At 44.5% G+C, this 15737-nt stretch overlaps 1 protein-coding gene across 1 annotated transcript in view; it reads left to right on the top strand.

The window, feature by feature from the left end:
• Positions 1–14776, top strand: part of LOC128823054 (oocyte zinc finger protein XlCOF6.1-like) — a 34960-nt gene extending 20184 nt beyond the window's left edge. Inside the window, exons 5-7 of the mRNA XM_054005107.1 lie at positions 6896–7022; positions 10843–10956; positions 11369–14776. Coding sequence (XP_053861082.1) covers positions 6896–7022; positions 10843–10956; positions 11369–12342 — 1215 coding nt within the window. The 3' untranslated portion in view covers positions 12343–14776. The remainder of the gene's footprint in view (positions 1–6895; positions 7023–10842; positions 10957–11368) is intronic.
• Positions 14777–15737: the final 961 nt, after the last annotated feature.

The raw sequence follows: 15737 nt of genomic DNA, 5'->3' as shown, positions 1-15737 counted from the left end.
GAGTCATAGTAGCCATGACTCACAGGCTGGCTGAAATATTTACAGAAAGGCTAAGCTCTTCCACGGTCCATTGTCTTTGTTGATGAGCCATCAGCACTGTCTGGCTTCTTCATTGTTGTACCTGAAAGGCTAGTTGTGGGTGTTACCCAGAATAAGCACATTTGAAATGCAGATACATAGTCAATATCTATAACTTCAGATACAAACATGAAACATGCACACAGATACGATAATCATATTCAGCAAATCATAACTCTTCCAATGCCACCACACATGATGCATCTTGCACAAAATGCATCATAATTATGTCCTAATCATATTATAATCATACCACTATGCTGAATATGGGGTGTAGTGTCAGATAGGGCCTAATTTCAAGGCACAGGAGTTGGGAATGGAACTTCCCCTCTTTGTGGAACAGGAAATAAACCTCCAGCCAGGACTGGGAAATCTTCGCAGACTTCCAGTGCTGTAGCCTGAATCTACTGACACTTCATTAGTTATGATCACCCCCAATCTTTGTGGCAACTGCAAACTTTATCAGTGATGATTTTATATTCTCTTCTAGGTCCTTGATAAGAATGTTAAATAGTACAGGGCCAAGAACCAATCCTTGTGGGAACCGGCTAGAAATAAATCCACTCGACCGTGGTTCCCCGTTTACAATCACCGTTTTTAATCTATTTAAAGTATGCAATGTTTATTTTGTATCATTCTAGCTTTCTAGTCAAAATATTGTTCTTAATCAAGTCATATGCCTTACAGAAGTCTAGGTATATTACATGAATACCAACCAAACTTTTGATCCCATCCAATAAGGATATCCAGTTAGTTTGATAGGATCTATTTTCTCTAAACCTTTGTTAGTGGGCACTAATTATATTAACATAAGAACATAAGAGTGGCCATACTGGGTCACACCAAAGGTCCATCCAGCCCAGTATCCTGTCTGCCGACAGTGGCCAATGCCAGGTGCCCCAGAGGGAAGTGGCTGGTGAGTCTTGCCCAAATGCTCAGGGTTTAGCTGATCGCCATATTTGGGATTGGGAAGGAATTTTCCTCCAGGGCAGATTGGCAGAGGCCCTGTTTTTTTTTTGCTTTCCTCTGCAGCGTGAGACATGGGTCACTTGCTGGAGGATTCTCTGCACCTTGAAGTCTTTAAGACATGATTTGAGGACTTCAAGAGCTCAGACATAGGTTAGAGGTTTATTACAGAAGTGGGTGGGTGAGATTCTGTGGCCTGTGTTGTGCAGGAGGTCAGACTAGATGATCATAATGGTCCCTTCTGACCTTAAAGTCTATGAGAGGGATTGAACCTAACAGGTACTGAGCAAGTGATCTCTCTCCTGCCATCCATCTCCACCATCTGACAAACAGAGGCTAGAGTCACCATTCCTAACCCATCCTGGCTAATAGCCATTAATGGACTTACCCTCCATGAATTTATCTAGTTGTCTTTTAAACCCTTTTATAGTCTTAGCCTTCACAACCTCCTCAGGCAAGGAGTTCCACATGTTAACTGTGCACTGTGTGAAGAAGAAATTCCTTTTATTTGTTTTAAACCTGCTGCCCATTAATTTCATTTGGTGGCCCCTATTGTTATATTGTGGGAACAAGTAAATAACTTTTCCTTATTCACTTTCTCCACACTACTCATGATTTTACATACCTCTATCATATCTAAATATCCCCCCTTAGTCTCTTTTCCAAATTGAAAAATCCTAGTCTCTTTAATCTCTCCTCATATGGGACCTGTTCCAAACCCCTAATCATTTTAGTTGCCCTTCTCTGAACCTTTTCTAATGCCAGTATATCTTTTTTGAGATGAGGAGACCACATCTGTACGCAGTATGCAGTTATTACCCTCCATTCTTTATTAATGAAATCCAGTATCGGCTGCTACGTTATCTTGTCCAGTATCGATGTCAGACTGACACTTTTGTAATTAGCTGGATCATCTCTTTTACACTTTTTAAATATTGGCACAGCATTAGCTTTATTCCAGTCTTCTGGAATTTCCCCAGTATTCCAAGTCCTAATTAAAATCAACATTAACAGTCCACCACACTCCACCAACAAGTCTTTTAAGGACATGTCTACACTATGAAATTAGGTTGATTTTTATAGAAGTCAATTTTTAGGAAGCGATTTTATACAGTCTATTGTGTGTGTCCCCACTAAGCACATTAAGTCGGCGGAGTGCATCCTCAATAGCCGTGGCTAGCATCGACTCGCAGAGCAGTGCACTGTGGGTAGCTATCCCACAGTTCCCACAGTTTCTGCTGCCCATTGGAATTCAGGGTTAAGCTCTCAATGCCTGATGGGGCAAAAACATTGTTGCGGGTTGTTTTGGGTACATGTCATCAGTCTCCCCTCCCCCCCTTCCGTGAAAGCAACGGCAGGCAATCATTTTGTGCCTTTTTTCCTGGGTTACCCATGCAGATGCCATAGCACTGCAAGCATGGAGCACGCTCAGCTCACCGCTGCTGTTGTGAGCATTGTAAACACCTCGCGCATTATCCTGCAGTATGTGCAGAACCAGGCTAGGAGTCGTCATCAGGAGGATGATAGTGAGAAGGACATGGACACAGACTTCCCTGAAAGCATGGGATGTGGCAGTTGTGACATCATGGTGGCAATGGGGCAGGTTTATACTGTGGAACACTGATTCTGGGCGTGGCAAACAAGCACAGACTGGTGGGACCACATAGTGTTGCAGGTATGGGATGATTCCCAGTTGCTGCAAAACATTTGCATGCGTAAGGCCACTTTCATGGACCTTTGTGACTTGCTTTCCCCTACCCTGAAGTGCCAGAATATCAAGATGAGAGCTGCCCTGACATTTGAGAAGTGAGTGGCGATAGCCCTGTGGAAGCTTGCAATGCCTGACTGCTACCGGTCAGTCGGGAATCAATTTGGAGTGGGCAAATCTACTGTGGGGGCTGCTGTGATCCAAGTAGCCAACACAATCACTAATCTTCAGCTATCAAAGGTAGTGACTCTGGGAAATGTGCAGGTCATAGTGGATGGCTTTGGTGCAATGGGATTCCCTAACTGTGGTGGGGCGATAGACGGAACCCATATCCCTATCTTGGCACCAGAACACCTTGGCAACCAGTATGTAAACTGCAAGGGGTACTTCTCAATGGTGCTACAAGCAATGGTGGATCACAAGGGACATTTCACCAACATCAACGCTCGCATTTTCAGGAACTCCAGGGTGTTTAAACAGCTGCAGGAAGGGACTTACTTCCCAGATCAGAAAATTACTGTTGGGGATGTTGAAATCCCAATAGTTATCCTTGGAGACCCAGCCTACCCCTTGCTCCCATGGCTCATGAAGCCATACACAGGCAGCTTGGACACTAGTAAGGAGCATTTCAACTATAGGCTGAGCAAGTGCACAATGGTGGTAGAATGTGCATTTGGATGTTTAAAAGCTCCTTGGTGCTGTTTGTTAACTAGGTTAGACCTCAGTGAAACCAATATTCCCATTGTTATTGCTACTTGCTGTGTGCTCCATAATATCTGTGAGAGTAAGGGGGAGATGTTTATGTCAAGGTGGGAGGTTAAGGCAAATCACCTAGCAGCTGATTTTGAGCAGACAGACACCAGGGTGATTAGAAGAGCACAGCAGGGCACGCTGCACATCAGAGAAGCTTTGAATACCAGTTTCATGTCTGGCCAGGGTACGGTGTGACAGTTGTTTGTGTTTCTCCTTGATGAAAACCCACCCCCTTTGTTGATTTTAATTCCCTGTAACCCAACCATCCTGCCCCCTTTGATCACAGCTGGCAAAGGAAATGAAGTCACTATTGTTTTAAAACCATGCATTCTTTATTAATTGATTAAGAAAAAAGGGAGATAACTGACAAGGTAGCCTGGGTGGGTTCGGGGAGGAGGGAAGGACAAGGCCACATTGCTTATTGTAGTCACACTAGAAATCAAAGCTTATTGAATGACAGCCTTCTGTTGCTTGGGTCATCCTCTGGAGTGGAATGGCTGGGTGCCTGGAGCCTCCCCCCGGCGTTCCTGGGTGTCTGGGTGAGGAGGATATGGAACTTGGGGAGGAGGGCAGGCGGTTATACAGGGGATGCAGCAGTAGTCTGTGCTCTTCCTGCCTTTCCTGCAGCTCCACCAGACGCATGAGCATGTCCATTTGCTTCCCCATTAGCCTTACCATCGCATCCTGCCTCTTCTCATCACAATCACTTAATGCTTTCCTGGACTCTGCCACTGTATCCCCCATGCATTCAGCTGTGCCCTATCAGTGCGGGAGGACTGCATGAGCTCAGAAAACATGTCATCGTGAGCATTATTTTCCCTTCTAATCTGCGATAACTTCTGGGACGGAGATAATAGGGGAAGTGTAGAAACATTTGCACCTATGGGGGGGGAAGGGAAAGTAGAATTTAAGAAGATACACTTCTGAGAACAAAAGGGAGACTCTTTCACAGTGAATCAAGCAATTCACAGCAGACAGCACATGTGCTTTAGGTACAAGGTGGCATTTTGCCTTTTATATTGAGTGCCTGCCGGTATGGTGTGAGCACACACGGCTGGGCAACAGAATTCGGTTTGCAGGCAGCCATAGTAAGCCAAAGGGTACACGGGGTTGGCTTCTTCCGCCTTCATAACGTGTTGGAATGGTTTCAAACTGCGATGCCCTCCTTTCCCATACCAAGCAATGCCTGTTGGGTTGGCCATTTAAAAGGAGGGGCTGTGGTTTTCGGGTGGATGTGCAGCACTATCCTTCCCCCACCCACTGCATAGCAATTCTCTGGGATGATCCCTTCACCTCTCCCCCCACTGCGTGGCTATTATCAGGGATGACCACTTTTAGCCTGCCAAACAGAAACAGCTCAGCATGAATGGCCTCCTCTGACTGTTCCCTTAAAAAAATTCCCCTATTTCAGCCAAGTGACCATGAATGATATCACACTCCTGAGGCTAACACAGAGAGATAAAGACTGATGTTGCTTGAATACGACCAAAATCCAGAACCATTCGCTGCCATGCTTTATGCTGCAATGATTCCAGACCACTTGCTACTGGCTTGGTGTGATAAAGTGTCCTACCATGGAGGACAGAATAAGGCAGCCCTCCCCAGAAACCTTCTGCAAAGGGTTTCAGAGTACCTCCAGGAGAGCTTCATGGAGATGTCCCTGGAGGATTCCCGCTCCATCCCCAGTCCCGCTAACAGACTTTTCCAGTAGCTGTACTGGCCATGAATGCATCCCAAGTCTTCATGGCAAATCAAACATTAAACACAATTGCTTTTAAACCCTGTAGTGTATTTACAAAGGTGCACACGCCAGAGGTGCCTTCTCTGGCTTCAGGGTCTGGAAACCTGCCTTGGGAGGGTATTGGCTCTAGGGTGATGAAAAGTTCCTGGCTGCCGGGGAAAATGGATTCTCCACTTGCCTGCTGTGCATTCTCCTCCTCCTCCTCTTCCTCATCCACAAAATCCTCTTCCCTGTTGCGTGAGACTCTCCCCTTGCAGGTGTCCACTGACAGTGGTGGGGTACTGGTAGGGTCCCCCCTGGAATTTCATGCAGCTCATCATAGTAGCAGCATGTATGGGGCTCTGACCCAGAGCGACCGTTTGCCTCCTTTGTCTTTTGATAGGCTTGCCTGAGATGGTTAATTTTCACATGGCACTGCTGTGTGTCCCTGGTGTAGCCTCTGTCCAACATCCCCTGTGAAATTTTGGCATATATATTGACATTCCTTCTTTTTGATCAGAGTTCTGCCTGCACAGATTCTTTTCTCCATACAGCAATCAGATCGAGTGGCTTCCATTCGGTCCATGCTGGAGTTTGTTTGCGATTCTGGGACTGCATGGTCACCTATGCTGCTGAGCTCGCCACGCTGACCAAACAGGAAATAAAATGCAAAAGTTCCCAGGGCTTTTCCTGTGTACCTGACTAGTGCATCGGAGTTGTGCTGTCCAGAGCAGTCACATTGGAGCACTCTGGGATAGCTATCGGAGGCCAATACCGTTGAATTGTGTCTATACTAACCCAAATTTGACCCAGCAAGGTCAATTTTAGCACTAATCCCCTAGCCGGGGAGGAGTACATGAGTTGTTTTAAAAGCCCTTTCAGTTGACAGAACGGGGTTGGTTGTGTAAACGCATTGAGTATAAAATCGACCTACCGCGGCTAAATTTGACCTAACCTCATAGTGTAGACCAGGGCTTAAACTCTTAGATACAAGTTATCTGGACCTGCTAATTTAAACATGTCTAAGTTTAATAACTGTTGTTTAACGTCCTCATAAATTCTTATTGGAATGGAAAGAGTGTCATTGTCAACATCTTAGGATATGTGTTACATCATCTGTTTTTCCCCAAATCTAGGAGAGAAATATTTATTGAACACTTTTACCTCTTCTGCATTATTTTTGATACTTCTGCCATTTCCATCTAGTAATTTACCACTATCATTGCTAGGATTAATTTTCTACTTCCTTCTTATTTTCATTGATTGGTTATTGATTTCTGATAGCTTCCCCTACCAATTTTCTACAATTCTGACCTTCTAACTTATATTCTTTACTATTGACTTCCCCTTTCTTCCATATATTTCATTTGGAGAGTGTTGGGATTCCTACCAGGGAGCCACCAACAGGGTCCAGAGATAGCCCTATATCCTATATGAAGCTTTGGCTAGTAAGTATGTGATAAATGTGAGGACCCTGCCTCCATCTGTCAGCTGGGAGACAAAGGTTCTCTCTTTCTACCCTCTGATGCCTCCTGGCTGCTCTAAGCAAGGTTGGGGTGGGACTCTGTTAACATGTGCCTCCCAGAGCTTCCCCCGGTGCTGCTGTTCTGTGAATAGTGGGGTTTTGACTGGGGCAGCAGGTACTGAGTGTTGGACTCTTGCTCTTTCAGAGACTGGTGACTTTCGAGGAGGTGGCTGTGTATTTCACCAGGGAAGAGGGGGCTCTCCTGGATGCCACTCAAAGAGCCCTCTACAGGGATGTCATGCAGGAGAACTATGAGACGGTGGTCTTGCTGGGTAAGGAGTCCTGTCCCCTGGATTATTAGTAGCTGTGGGGTCTCTGAAGAACCTGAGTAGTAATAACTTTATAACTTTATTCACCATACAAGTTTCTTTGCCCCCTCCTTTTTTGCCTTATCTCCCACCCACTAGAATCATTTTTGGACATGTGCCTTTTTGGTGCCGTCAGTCATTTTAAAATTGCATTTAATGTCTCCTTATTGGAGACATTAATAACTACATTAATAACTAGATCTTTCATGCCTTTTCTTCACTGAAGAGGAAAATATGCTGCCTGTAGAATTCTAAATTAAGTAAATAGTGTGACTTATGCATGGCTTGTGTGACAGTCAGATGAGCTCCTCTTTTAATAGGAGAGCATATAATGTTGCCATTCAGGACCTCATGGATGAACGGAGAACAGAGCCATGGGAGGGGAGGAGAAGGGGGGAGTACCTAATTCTGAGGTGCCAGGAGATGGGGAGCGCATGTGCAGGATTAGAGGTAAGAAACAGCAGGGAGGGATGAGGTCATGAGAGATGAGGAGGGAATACAAGAAGCTCCCAAGGTGCCGGGAGGTAGTGACGGCTGAGAGTAGTGGGAAGAAGGGGTGGAGAATATGGAGGAAGGGCACCCAGGAAGTGGGCTAGGTGGGTCAGTGGGAGGGAGGAGAGGTTTGGGGATCTAGAGCTGTGGGGGATCCCAGACCTTTAATCCTGAATCCCTACCCAAGCCTTGTTGCTTTAGAGCCTACACTCCAGTTTTATTTCTGTTCAGTTTCACTTCATTATACATTTTCCCCAAAATATTATTATTTTAACTCTTGACCTCCCTCTCCCACTCATTACCCCCCTCCCCATATAACTTCCCCATCTCTATGCACAGTGACCCTGGCCACCGATCCTGAGTCCTTTCTGCATTCCTCCTTCCCATAGCAGGGCCACTACCCAGGCACAAATGGGCATTTTGTTGATGATGTCATAGGGTGGTAGTGTAGCCTGTATAATTTTTACACTTATAAGATTACGTATTGGGGTACAGCTTGCCCCAATAGTTCATGGCTACTCGAAGTTAATTGAGGAGATGAAATTTGGTGAAACACACAGAAACTTGATTTAATACAGACAGTTCTAATTGAAACCATAGCAAGGATCAATACATGTAATGATTAGACTAAGATAAGTATAGTAAAGAGTGTCTTGCACTGTGTATGCTTACAAGTTATGGACACCATTGGAAACAAAGATTAAGGGGCAAGATAGACCATCAGAAGGGAGGTCCTGCTTCAGGTCACAGTCTCGGGGACCCAACAAAATGAAAAAATGGTAACTAGGAGAGGTATTTTATCCACTTCCTTATGGTAATAGGATGGCTCTATACCATATCTGCTACTTTACTCTGATTACAGTAATGTCAATAGCTGCCCCAACCCACGTGTGGCCTTTGGGAAGTCCATAATTAAGCATTAAACATTAATACTCATGATTTACATCACTTATTTATTATTAATTCCAATGTATGAATACGGTCCAACTGCTGAGATACTGCATAGCAACCTAATTGCTAAAGCCCCCAAAACTTACTTTTTTTAGAATCCTGTGCTGTATTGCACTTGTTTATGGTTCCTCGTTAGTCTCTTAAAATGAGGGTTCAAAATATCTGACCTGGGATTCTCTCCTTAGGCCTATTTAGGTAAATCCCAGACTTCAGCATAACTACTCCCACAGAGCCTCAACCTAATATAAGCCCCTTAACTGTAGCAAGCTTAATAACTCATTTATTTAGGTTCACCTCCTTGCCCCACCATGCATGTTCCAAGCTAATAAACAATATTCTGGTAATGTCATTTTACCTCTAGTGAGTATAAAATTGCTCACAACACATGAGACTAGGTCATAGATCATAAAATCAGGTCAGTATCAAGAGGAGTGAGAGTTTGGAGAGAGTCTTGTCTTACCTCTCCCTGTCTGCAGCAGCCACAAGCTGTGTTCCCTCCAGGCTCCTTTGATCTTTGAGCCTGTCCCTGCTGAGCTCGTGTGGCCCAGGTCTTGTTTCTTACATTCTCCTTTTCTGGAAGAATTAGAGGCTGTTGCTCCTGAATTTTAGTGTTTAATTCCCCAGCCTTCTCCACACACTGGGGGAGTTTAATTAATTAATTAATTAAGGACTGGCTGGAACCAACCTACATCAATGGAATACCCGACAGAGACAAGGGAATAATTGTCACCTGTCCATGGGAGGATCCCTGCTTGGCTGAGCAAAGCATACGTGGACTCATTATGTTTTTGGGACCAGGAAGAACTGGGCTCGCAGACGCAGGAAGCTCTACTGGAGCAAAGACAAATGGATAGGCACAGTGAAAAGAAAAGAAAATGTTTTCTACAGCAGCTTCTCCGCGCTAATTTAAGGACTTTCCAATGCTGTGTTTTGGTTCACTAATAAACCCAGCTAAGTTTTAAAAGTCTTCCCAGTGTCACAGCAAAAACTTGCTGAGGTGCATTGAAGCATGGATGAGGAACAGTCTCTGAACAGCAGTGTCGTTCAGCTGGACCTGCTGGCAGAGCTCACAGGTTGAAATAGGAGGGTTGAAGCCAGAGGCTCAGTCTCAGGTGTTGAAGCTACATGGCCTATCCTTGTGGAAGAGTGGGATCCCTTGGGGGTCTAGTGCACTCAAGGGGCACCTCCCAAGGACTGTTTAAAAACCAGGGCATTGCACAGATCCTATGGATCCATGACAGTGTGCCAGTGCGCCTTATGGGGAAAAGATATAAAACAAGCAAAGGATCTAAATGTGTATTTACCATCGCCCCCTCATCAGTCCTTGTGGGAATCCCTGATCAGTTCCAAAGCGTATTAAAACCTTCCCTAAGGGGTTATCTCTTGGTTACCAGGCCATGTCAGTTTGTAGCCCAAAGAGACCCTCCTCAGTCAGCTCAAACTTAGCTGTTTCTCCCCAAAGAGTCTGTCTGTCTTCTTCAGTCTCCTGAAAGAGGTAAAATAAGTCACTGCCCCTTTCTGCATGGGGGGCATAGCTTCAAAAGATGGAGATCTGCATAACCAGCCTTGAGATCCAGCCTTAGTGACACCAGATTGCACAGGAAACCCATCCCTCAGCCTCCCCGGTATCATCTGGCCCATCTCAGCATCATAGTCTGTGAAATATTCATGCTTTCAAGGGCTGGCTCAAATATACAGAGGACAGAGTAATTGACAAACATGAGAAATATATAATCCTTTACAGCATGAAAGTGCATTGGGGGGAGGGGACAGGAGCCAGCTGTGTGGGGGAGGTAGGAACGAGACTGGATGTTGAGCGCCTAAAGCCAGCTATGTGCTGGGGAGATGGGACATGAAGCAGCTGTGTGCAGGGGAGAGGTGCTGTGGATGCAGCCAAGATTTGTGACCCTGCATGCCCCACCCACCCTCTGTTCAGCAATTCCGGACAGGAAGGGTGATTCCAGAAGTAAAGAGTAATTTCAGACAAAAATTCAGTAATAGCAATTTCCAGAAAACACTGACCCGCTGATGGGTTCTACCCGTTTCCCCATTCTGTGTCTGTCTTGTCTATTTAGATTGTAAAGCTTCAGGGCATGGGTCATCTACTATTCTGGGTTTGTCCTGTGCCTAGCACAACGGGGACCCACTGTTAGTTGGCTCTTATGCATTAAGGTAATGAATATGATTTATAATAATAACTCTCCTGCCACTTTGAGCCAAGGAAGATGGCCTTGGGATGTTACTACTTAAAAATGAGCTGGGATTAAAACCAAGGAATATTCCTTGTGACAAGTCTCCCACAAATTCCACTGATCTCCCTTGTTTTCTTTGCCTGGAATAGGGTTTCCAGTTTCCAAACCTGATGTGATCTCGCATTTGGAACAAGGGGAAGAGCCCTGGGTCCCGGACCTCCTGGGCTCTGAGAAAGAAGTGTTCCCAAGAGCTGCTTGCACAGGTGAGGAATTGGTTAAACCCCAACTCAAAAATTGTCCATGAATACAGGAAACAGCTGGGATGCCCTACAAAGACCTTGTGAGCACTCCAAGTTCAGGATTGTTCCCTGCAGATGTGGAATCATTATGCAGATGTCACTCATGGCTTCCCACCTATCCTGACTGACAACTGACAGCAGGTCCCGCCCCAGTCTCGCTTTCCCCTGATAGTTCTGGTGAGATGCGGACCCGGAACTGATCCCTTCCTCTCTCTGCTCTGAGGAAGGTTTTGGGAAAAATCAGCTCCTGATAGATTTAATCTCTCCTGCACATATTTTGGTTTGTTCACCCACTTTTCCATTCCTCTCATTGAGATTTCCTTTCTCTCTGGTGCAGTAAGTGACATATGCCTGGATTCTCTCTGTCTCCCATCAGGTGTTGGGATGGTGAGTGAGAACAAGGAGAAACCCCAGCAGGAAGATGCTGAGCAAGTAGAACCACATGGGACGTTATCAATAAGATCCAAAGGGAATGTTTCCAGGAGTTGTGCACTCCCAGAAAAAGAAAAAGCCTCTGAGAGTCAGCACAGGCCAGAGGAAAACTTCAATAGCCACTCAGACCTTATTACAAGCGAAAGAATCAACTTGGAAGGAACACACTACACATGCCATGAGTGTGGGAAAAGCTTCAATGGGAGCTCTGACCTTCTCAAACATCAGAAAATCCACAGAGGAGAGAGACTCTACATATGTCCTGAATGTGGGAAAAGGTTCAATTGGAGCTCAGCCCTTATCACACATAGGAGAATCCACACGGGTGAGAAACCTTATGGATGCTCTGTGTGTGGGAAATGCTTCAATCGGAGCTCACACCTTATCAGACATAGGACAGTCCACATGGGTGAGAAACCTTATGAATGCCCAGAGTGTGGGAAATGCTTCATTGATAGTTCAGCCCTCATCTCACATCAGCGAATCCACACAGGAGAGAGGCCCTACATATGCGCTGAGTGTGGGAAAAGCTTTAGTCAGAACTCATACCTTATCACACATCGTAGAATTCACACAGGAGAGAAACCCTACACATGCTCTGAGTGTGGGAAACGCTTCATTGGTAGTTCAGCCCTTACCAAACATAAGAGAATCCACACTGGTGAGAGACCTTACACATGCTCTGAGTGCGGGGAAAGCTTTAATCAGAGCTCTGTCCTGATCACACATAGGAGAATCCACACAGGTGAGAAACCTTATGGATGCTCTGAGTGTGGGAAATGCTTCAGTCGGAGCTCACATCTTATCACACATAGGAGAATCCACACAGGTGAGAAACCTTATGGATGCTCTGAGTGTGGGAAATGCTTCAGTCGGAGCTCACAACTTACCACACATAGGAGAATCCACACTGGATAGAAACCCTACACATACTCTGAATAAGGGTAACGCTTCAGTAATAGCTCATCCCTTACCACAGATCAGAGAATCCACCCAGAAGAGATGCTGTACACATGCTCTGAGTGTGGAAAATGCTTCAATCAGAGCTCAAGCCTTATTAGACATCAGAAAATCCACATGAGAGAGAACTGTAACAAATGCCTTGACTAGGGCTGGCCAAAGATTTTTTTTTTAAAACACATTTGCTAATTCCCACATAGCAATATTTGCACTATCATCACCGTGGTCTCTCAGCTCCCCCCATATGAGTTGCCTGGTTCTGCCTTTTGCAGCTCATCCTTCTTTGGGGTCAGTCATCTGATCTTTTCTATCAACTCCTTTTGAGTCATAGGAGTGTGTGTCCCTCCAGCCAGGAATGTTCATCAACTCCAGGTGGGAGACAGAGAATTGATCCCAATAAGCTACACTGCAGCAAAAAGTACCTGTGCCTTAAATCCACTAGGACTGTACATGGCATTGGCTGCTCATTTAAGTGATCTTGGTGTAAAAAGACAATTATAGTTGTAGTGCAGATGTAGCCCAGGTGCAGTGGGTTGGCATTAGCTTTCCCCTTGACCTGACCTAAACTCCATCACTTTTCCTAGTCTAAACAAATCCTGAGCATCAGGGTTATACTGTTCCCCCATTTCAAAGCAATTGTTAGTCATCAAGTTCCCCCTTCGGGAACAAATTATTTCATTCCCAGTTGCTTTGATGTTGCTTCAGGTTGTGCTGGAGAGCAGATATTTTTACTACCATTTTCCTCACTTAAAATATATTGAACTATAACAAAGAGCAGGAATAGGGCAGGGATAGGGGAAAATGTCATTTCCCCTCTGTAACAACAGAAGAAGATAGGATCAGTAAGTCAGAGGGATTCCCTTATTCCCCATCACCATCCCAATCCCCCTGTTTTTCAATTGGTTAGGCAAATATTTTCTCTAAAGGGCTGGGAAGAGGATTCATGCATTGCGTTCCCAAAGCAGTTGTGAGCCAGGCCCTGCAGGAAGTTGCTCCTGAAGATATCTCCTTCCTGATCAGGTGCATGTTGCCTTTTATTTGGGAAATGCAATCCCTATCTAGGTAGAGATGGGAAAAATGGAAGTGACATTTCTGTTCAGCTCACCCCTGGGAGATGCTGCAAATGTGTAGAAAATGAAGTCCATGTTGAATGTGATATAGCTGCAGAAAGATACCTATTTTTAATAGATACCTGACATTTGGTGTCTTACAGGGATTCTAAGACGCACCTGAATTTAGTCCCTATTTAAATCTGTGCCATCAGATTAAAGAAATAAAAGCGCATATTTGGGGGAGTTATACCTCACTATTGCTACTGATATGTTGTGTGTTTTGGTGAAGAATTCTACACCAGAGAAGTGTAAAATTACTCCAAGTAAAGTCAAAGATTTGACAAGAACTCAGATAGAAATTGCAGGTACTAATGGTTGATTATCACTCCAGAGATGGAAGCTATGGTAACCTTTGGTCCAGGTAAACTATTTTTAGAATGCTGCTCCCCAGTTAAGTGGTATTGATCATGGTCCTAAAGGATGCATTGATTAAATTGTGAATAATTGTCCTTTACCATTTGGATCCAAAGTTTCATGAAGCACAGCAAGAAACAGCTGATTCCTTCAGAGCCATTCCATGCCTATGGGTCCCCGTCTGGCTGCCTTGTTGGACAAGAAGCACTTCCATGCTGTGCAAATGATGGTAGCCAATGGGTGTGTGTGTGTGCGTATCAGATTCCATGTTCTGACTGCAGGATACATGAATGCTGAGTCCATTGTCTGTGATTTGGTCTCTTAGTTTTGCTCTTGAATCTAACGCATTTGTATCACTTCTCCACCTCCTGATACTTTGAAAGATTAGAAAGTGTGAAAGTAGAGCAGAGGTGGTTTTTCTTATAATGCAACCTTCCCATGTAGTGTGAGACCCCTTCCACTCACACTTATGGGAGAAGACCCAGGGATAAATGAACTCACAGAAATGGAAGGCTCCTAGGTTATTGTAGAATTTGACTTCACACAAAGCTCACTGGATGGAAATGGGAAGTAAGAGAAAACTGCCCTATAGGTTTATATTTTGTAATATTTGAATAAATTGTTATCAGCGACAATGTAATTAAATAGTTAATTAGTGTAAAGTAAGAGGCTGATTATGTGATAACTTTCAGTGTTACAATATAATTCAGGTTTTCTTCTAGTTCTCTCCCTGCCCCCTCCTACTATATAGGAAATGGTGGCTAATCCTGAAATTAAAACCTCACTCCAAAGGAATTAGAGTGGGGGAATATGTGAGAGAAATAGCGTGTATGAGAATAGAGACCCAGTATAGACTGTAATTATTTCTATTTCAAATGGAATTTATTTTGATAAACTTTAAAATAAATTTTCTGTTAAGATGAAAATTTCTTGAGACAAGATATGTAACCTTTTACCCAGTTAGAGGGTAAAAGCAACAGAGTTCCAGTTCACTTGTTTGCTTAACAAAGACACATCGGGCAAGAGAAGTCAGAATTTAAAATGGTGATGGATGCATGATGATTTATTTTTGCAACCAGTTATTTTTATGGGTGCTGATACCCCTTTTCCTTTTGAGGAGGCCAGCTGTTAGAGCCCAGCTGTTTAACTCTCAGGCCTGGCCATGGAAACCTCCCTATAACTGGCCTTATGTTTCTTTCATGTTTGATACCTTTGGGGTTTGCATGTCTACACTACATGTGGTTTATGACAGCAGATACTTTGAGAAAACTGCTGGGTTAAGCGGGACTTTTTAAAACTGACATTGGCCCAAATTCTGTCTCACTTCATCTGGAGTGGGACATGTCTGTATCGGAGGATTTGTTCACACCTGATTTGCCCAGAGACCTTGGGGGAAGTGGGGTAAGCTGGAATCTACAACAATAAAGTTAAAGGTAAGGGTGGAGGTCCTTCAGCTTTCAGATCAAGAAACCTGTTCTGTTCATTCCCTCTGAAGCATCTGGTGCTGGTCACTCTCAAGCAGCATACTGGGCTAGATGGACCATTGATCTGACCCAGTATGACCAGTCTTGCATTCTATGTTAATTAAGTCATCTAAGAGAGGCTGACTGCCAGGAACCCAGGACTGATCCCTCTGGGGAATGAAGCACAACGTCAACTGGTTATGCAGCCTTCACAAGTCTTGTACCTGAAAAGCCTACTACCCCAAAGTGCTGGACCATATATGCCATTACCTGGTTCCTCAATTGCATCTGCAGTTCCTACTCCATGTGAATCCAAAGATGAAGAGCTGCAGAGATCCAACCCTTTGTAATCTTTGAAATGTATTTCCATTTTTCAATTTTTGTCTATTGTTTTTTTATGGATGTGGAGCCGTCACAGCCTTTC

This window comes from Malaclemys terrapin, chromosome 15, assembly GCF_027887155.1.
Source record: "Malaclemys terrapin pileata isolate rMalTer1 chromosome 15, rMalTer1.hap1, whole genome shotgun sequence".
Taxonomy (NCBI): domain Eukaryota; kingdom Metazoa; phylum Chordata; order Testudines; family Emydidae; genus Malaclemys; species Malaclemys terrapin.
This window is presented reverse-complemented; position numbering and strand designations above follow the sequence as displayed.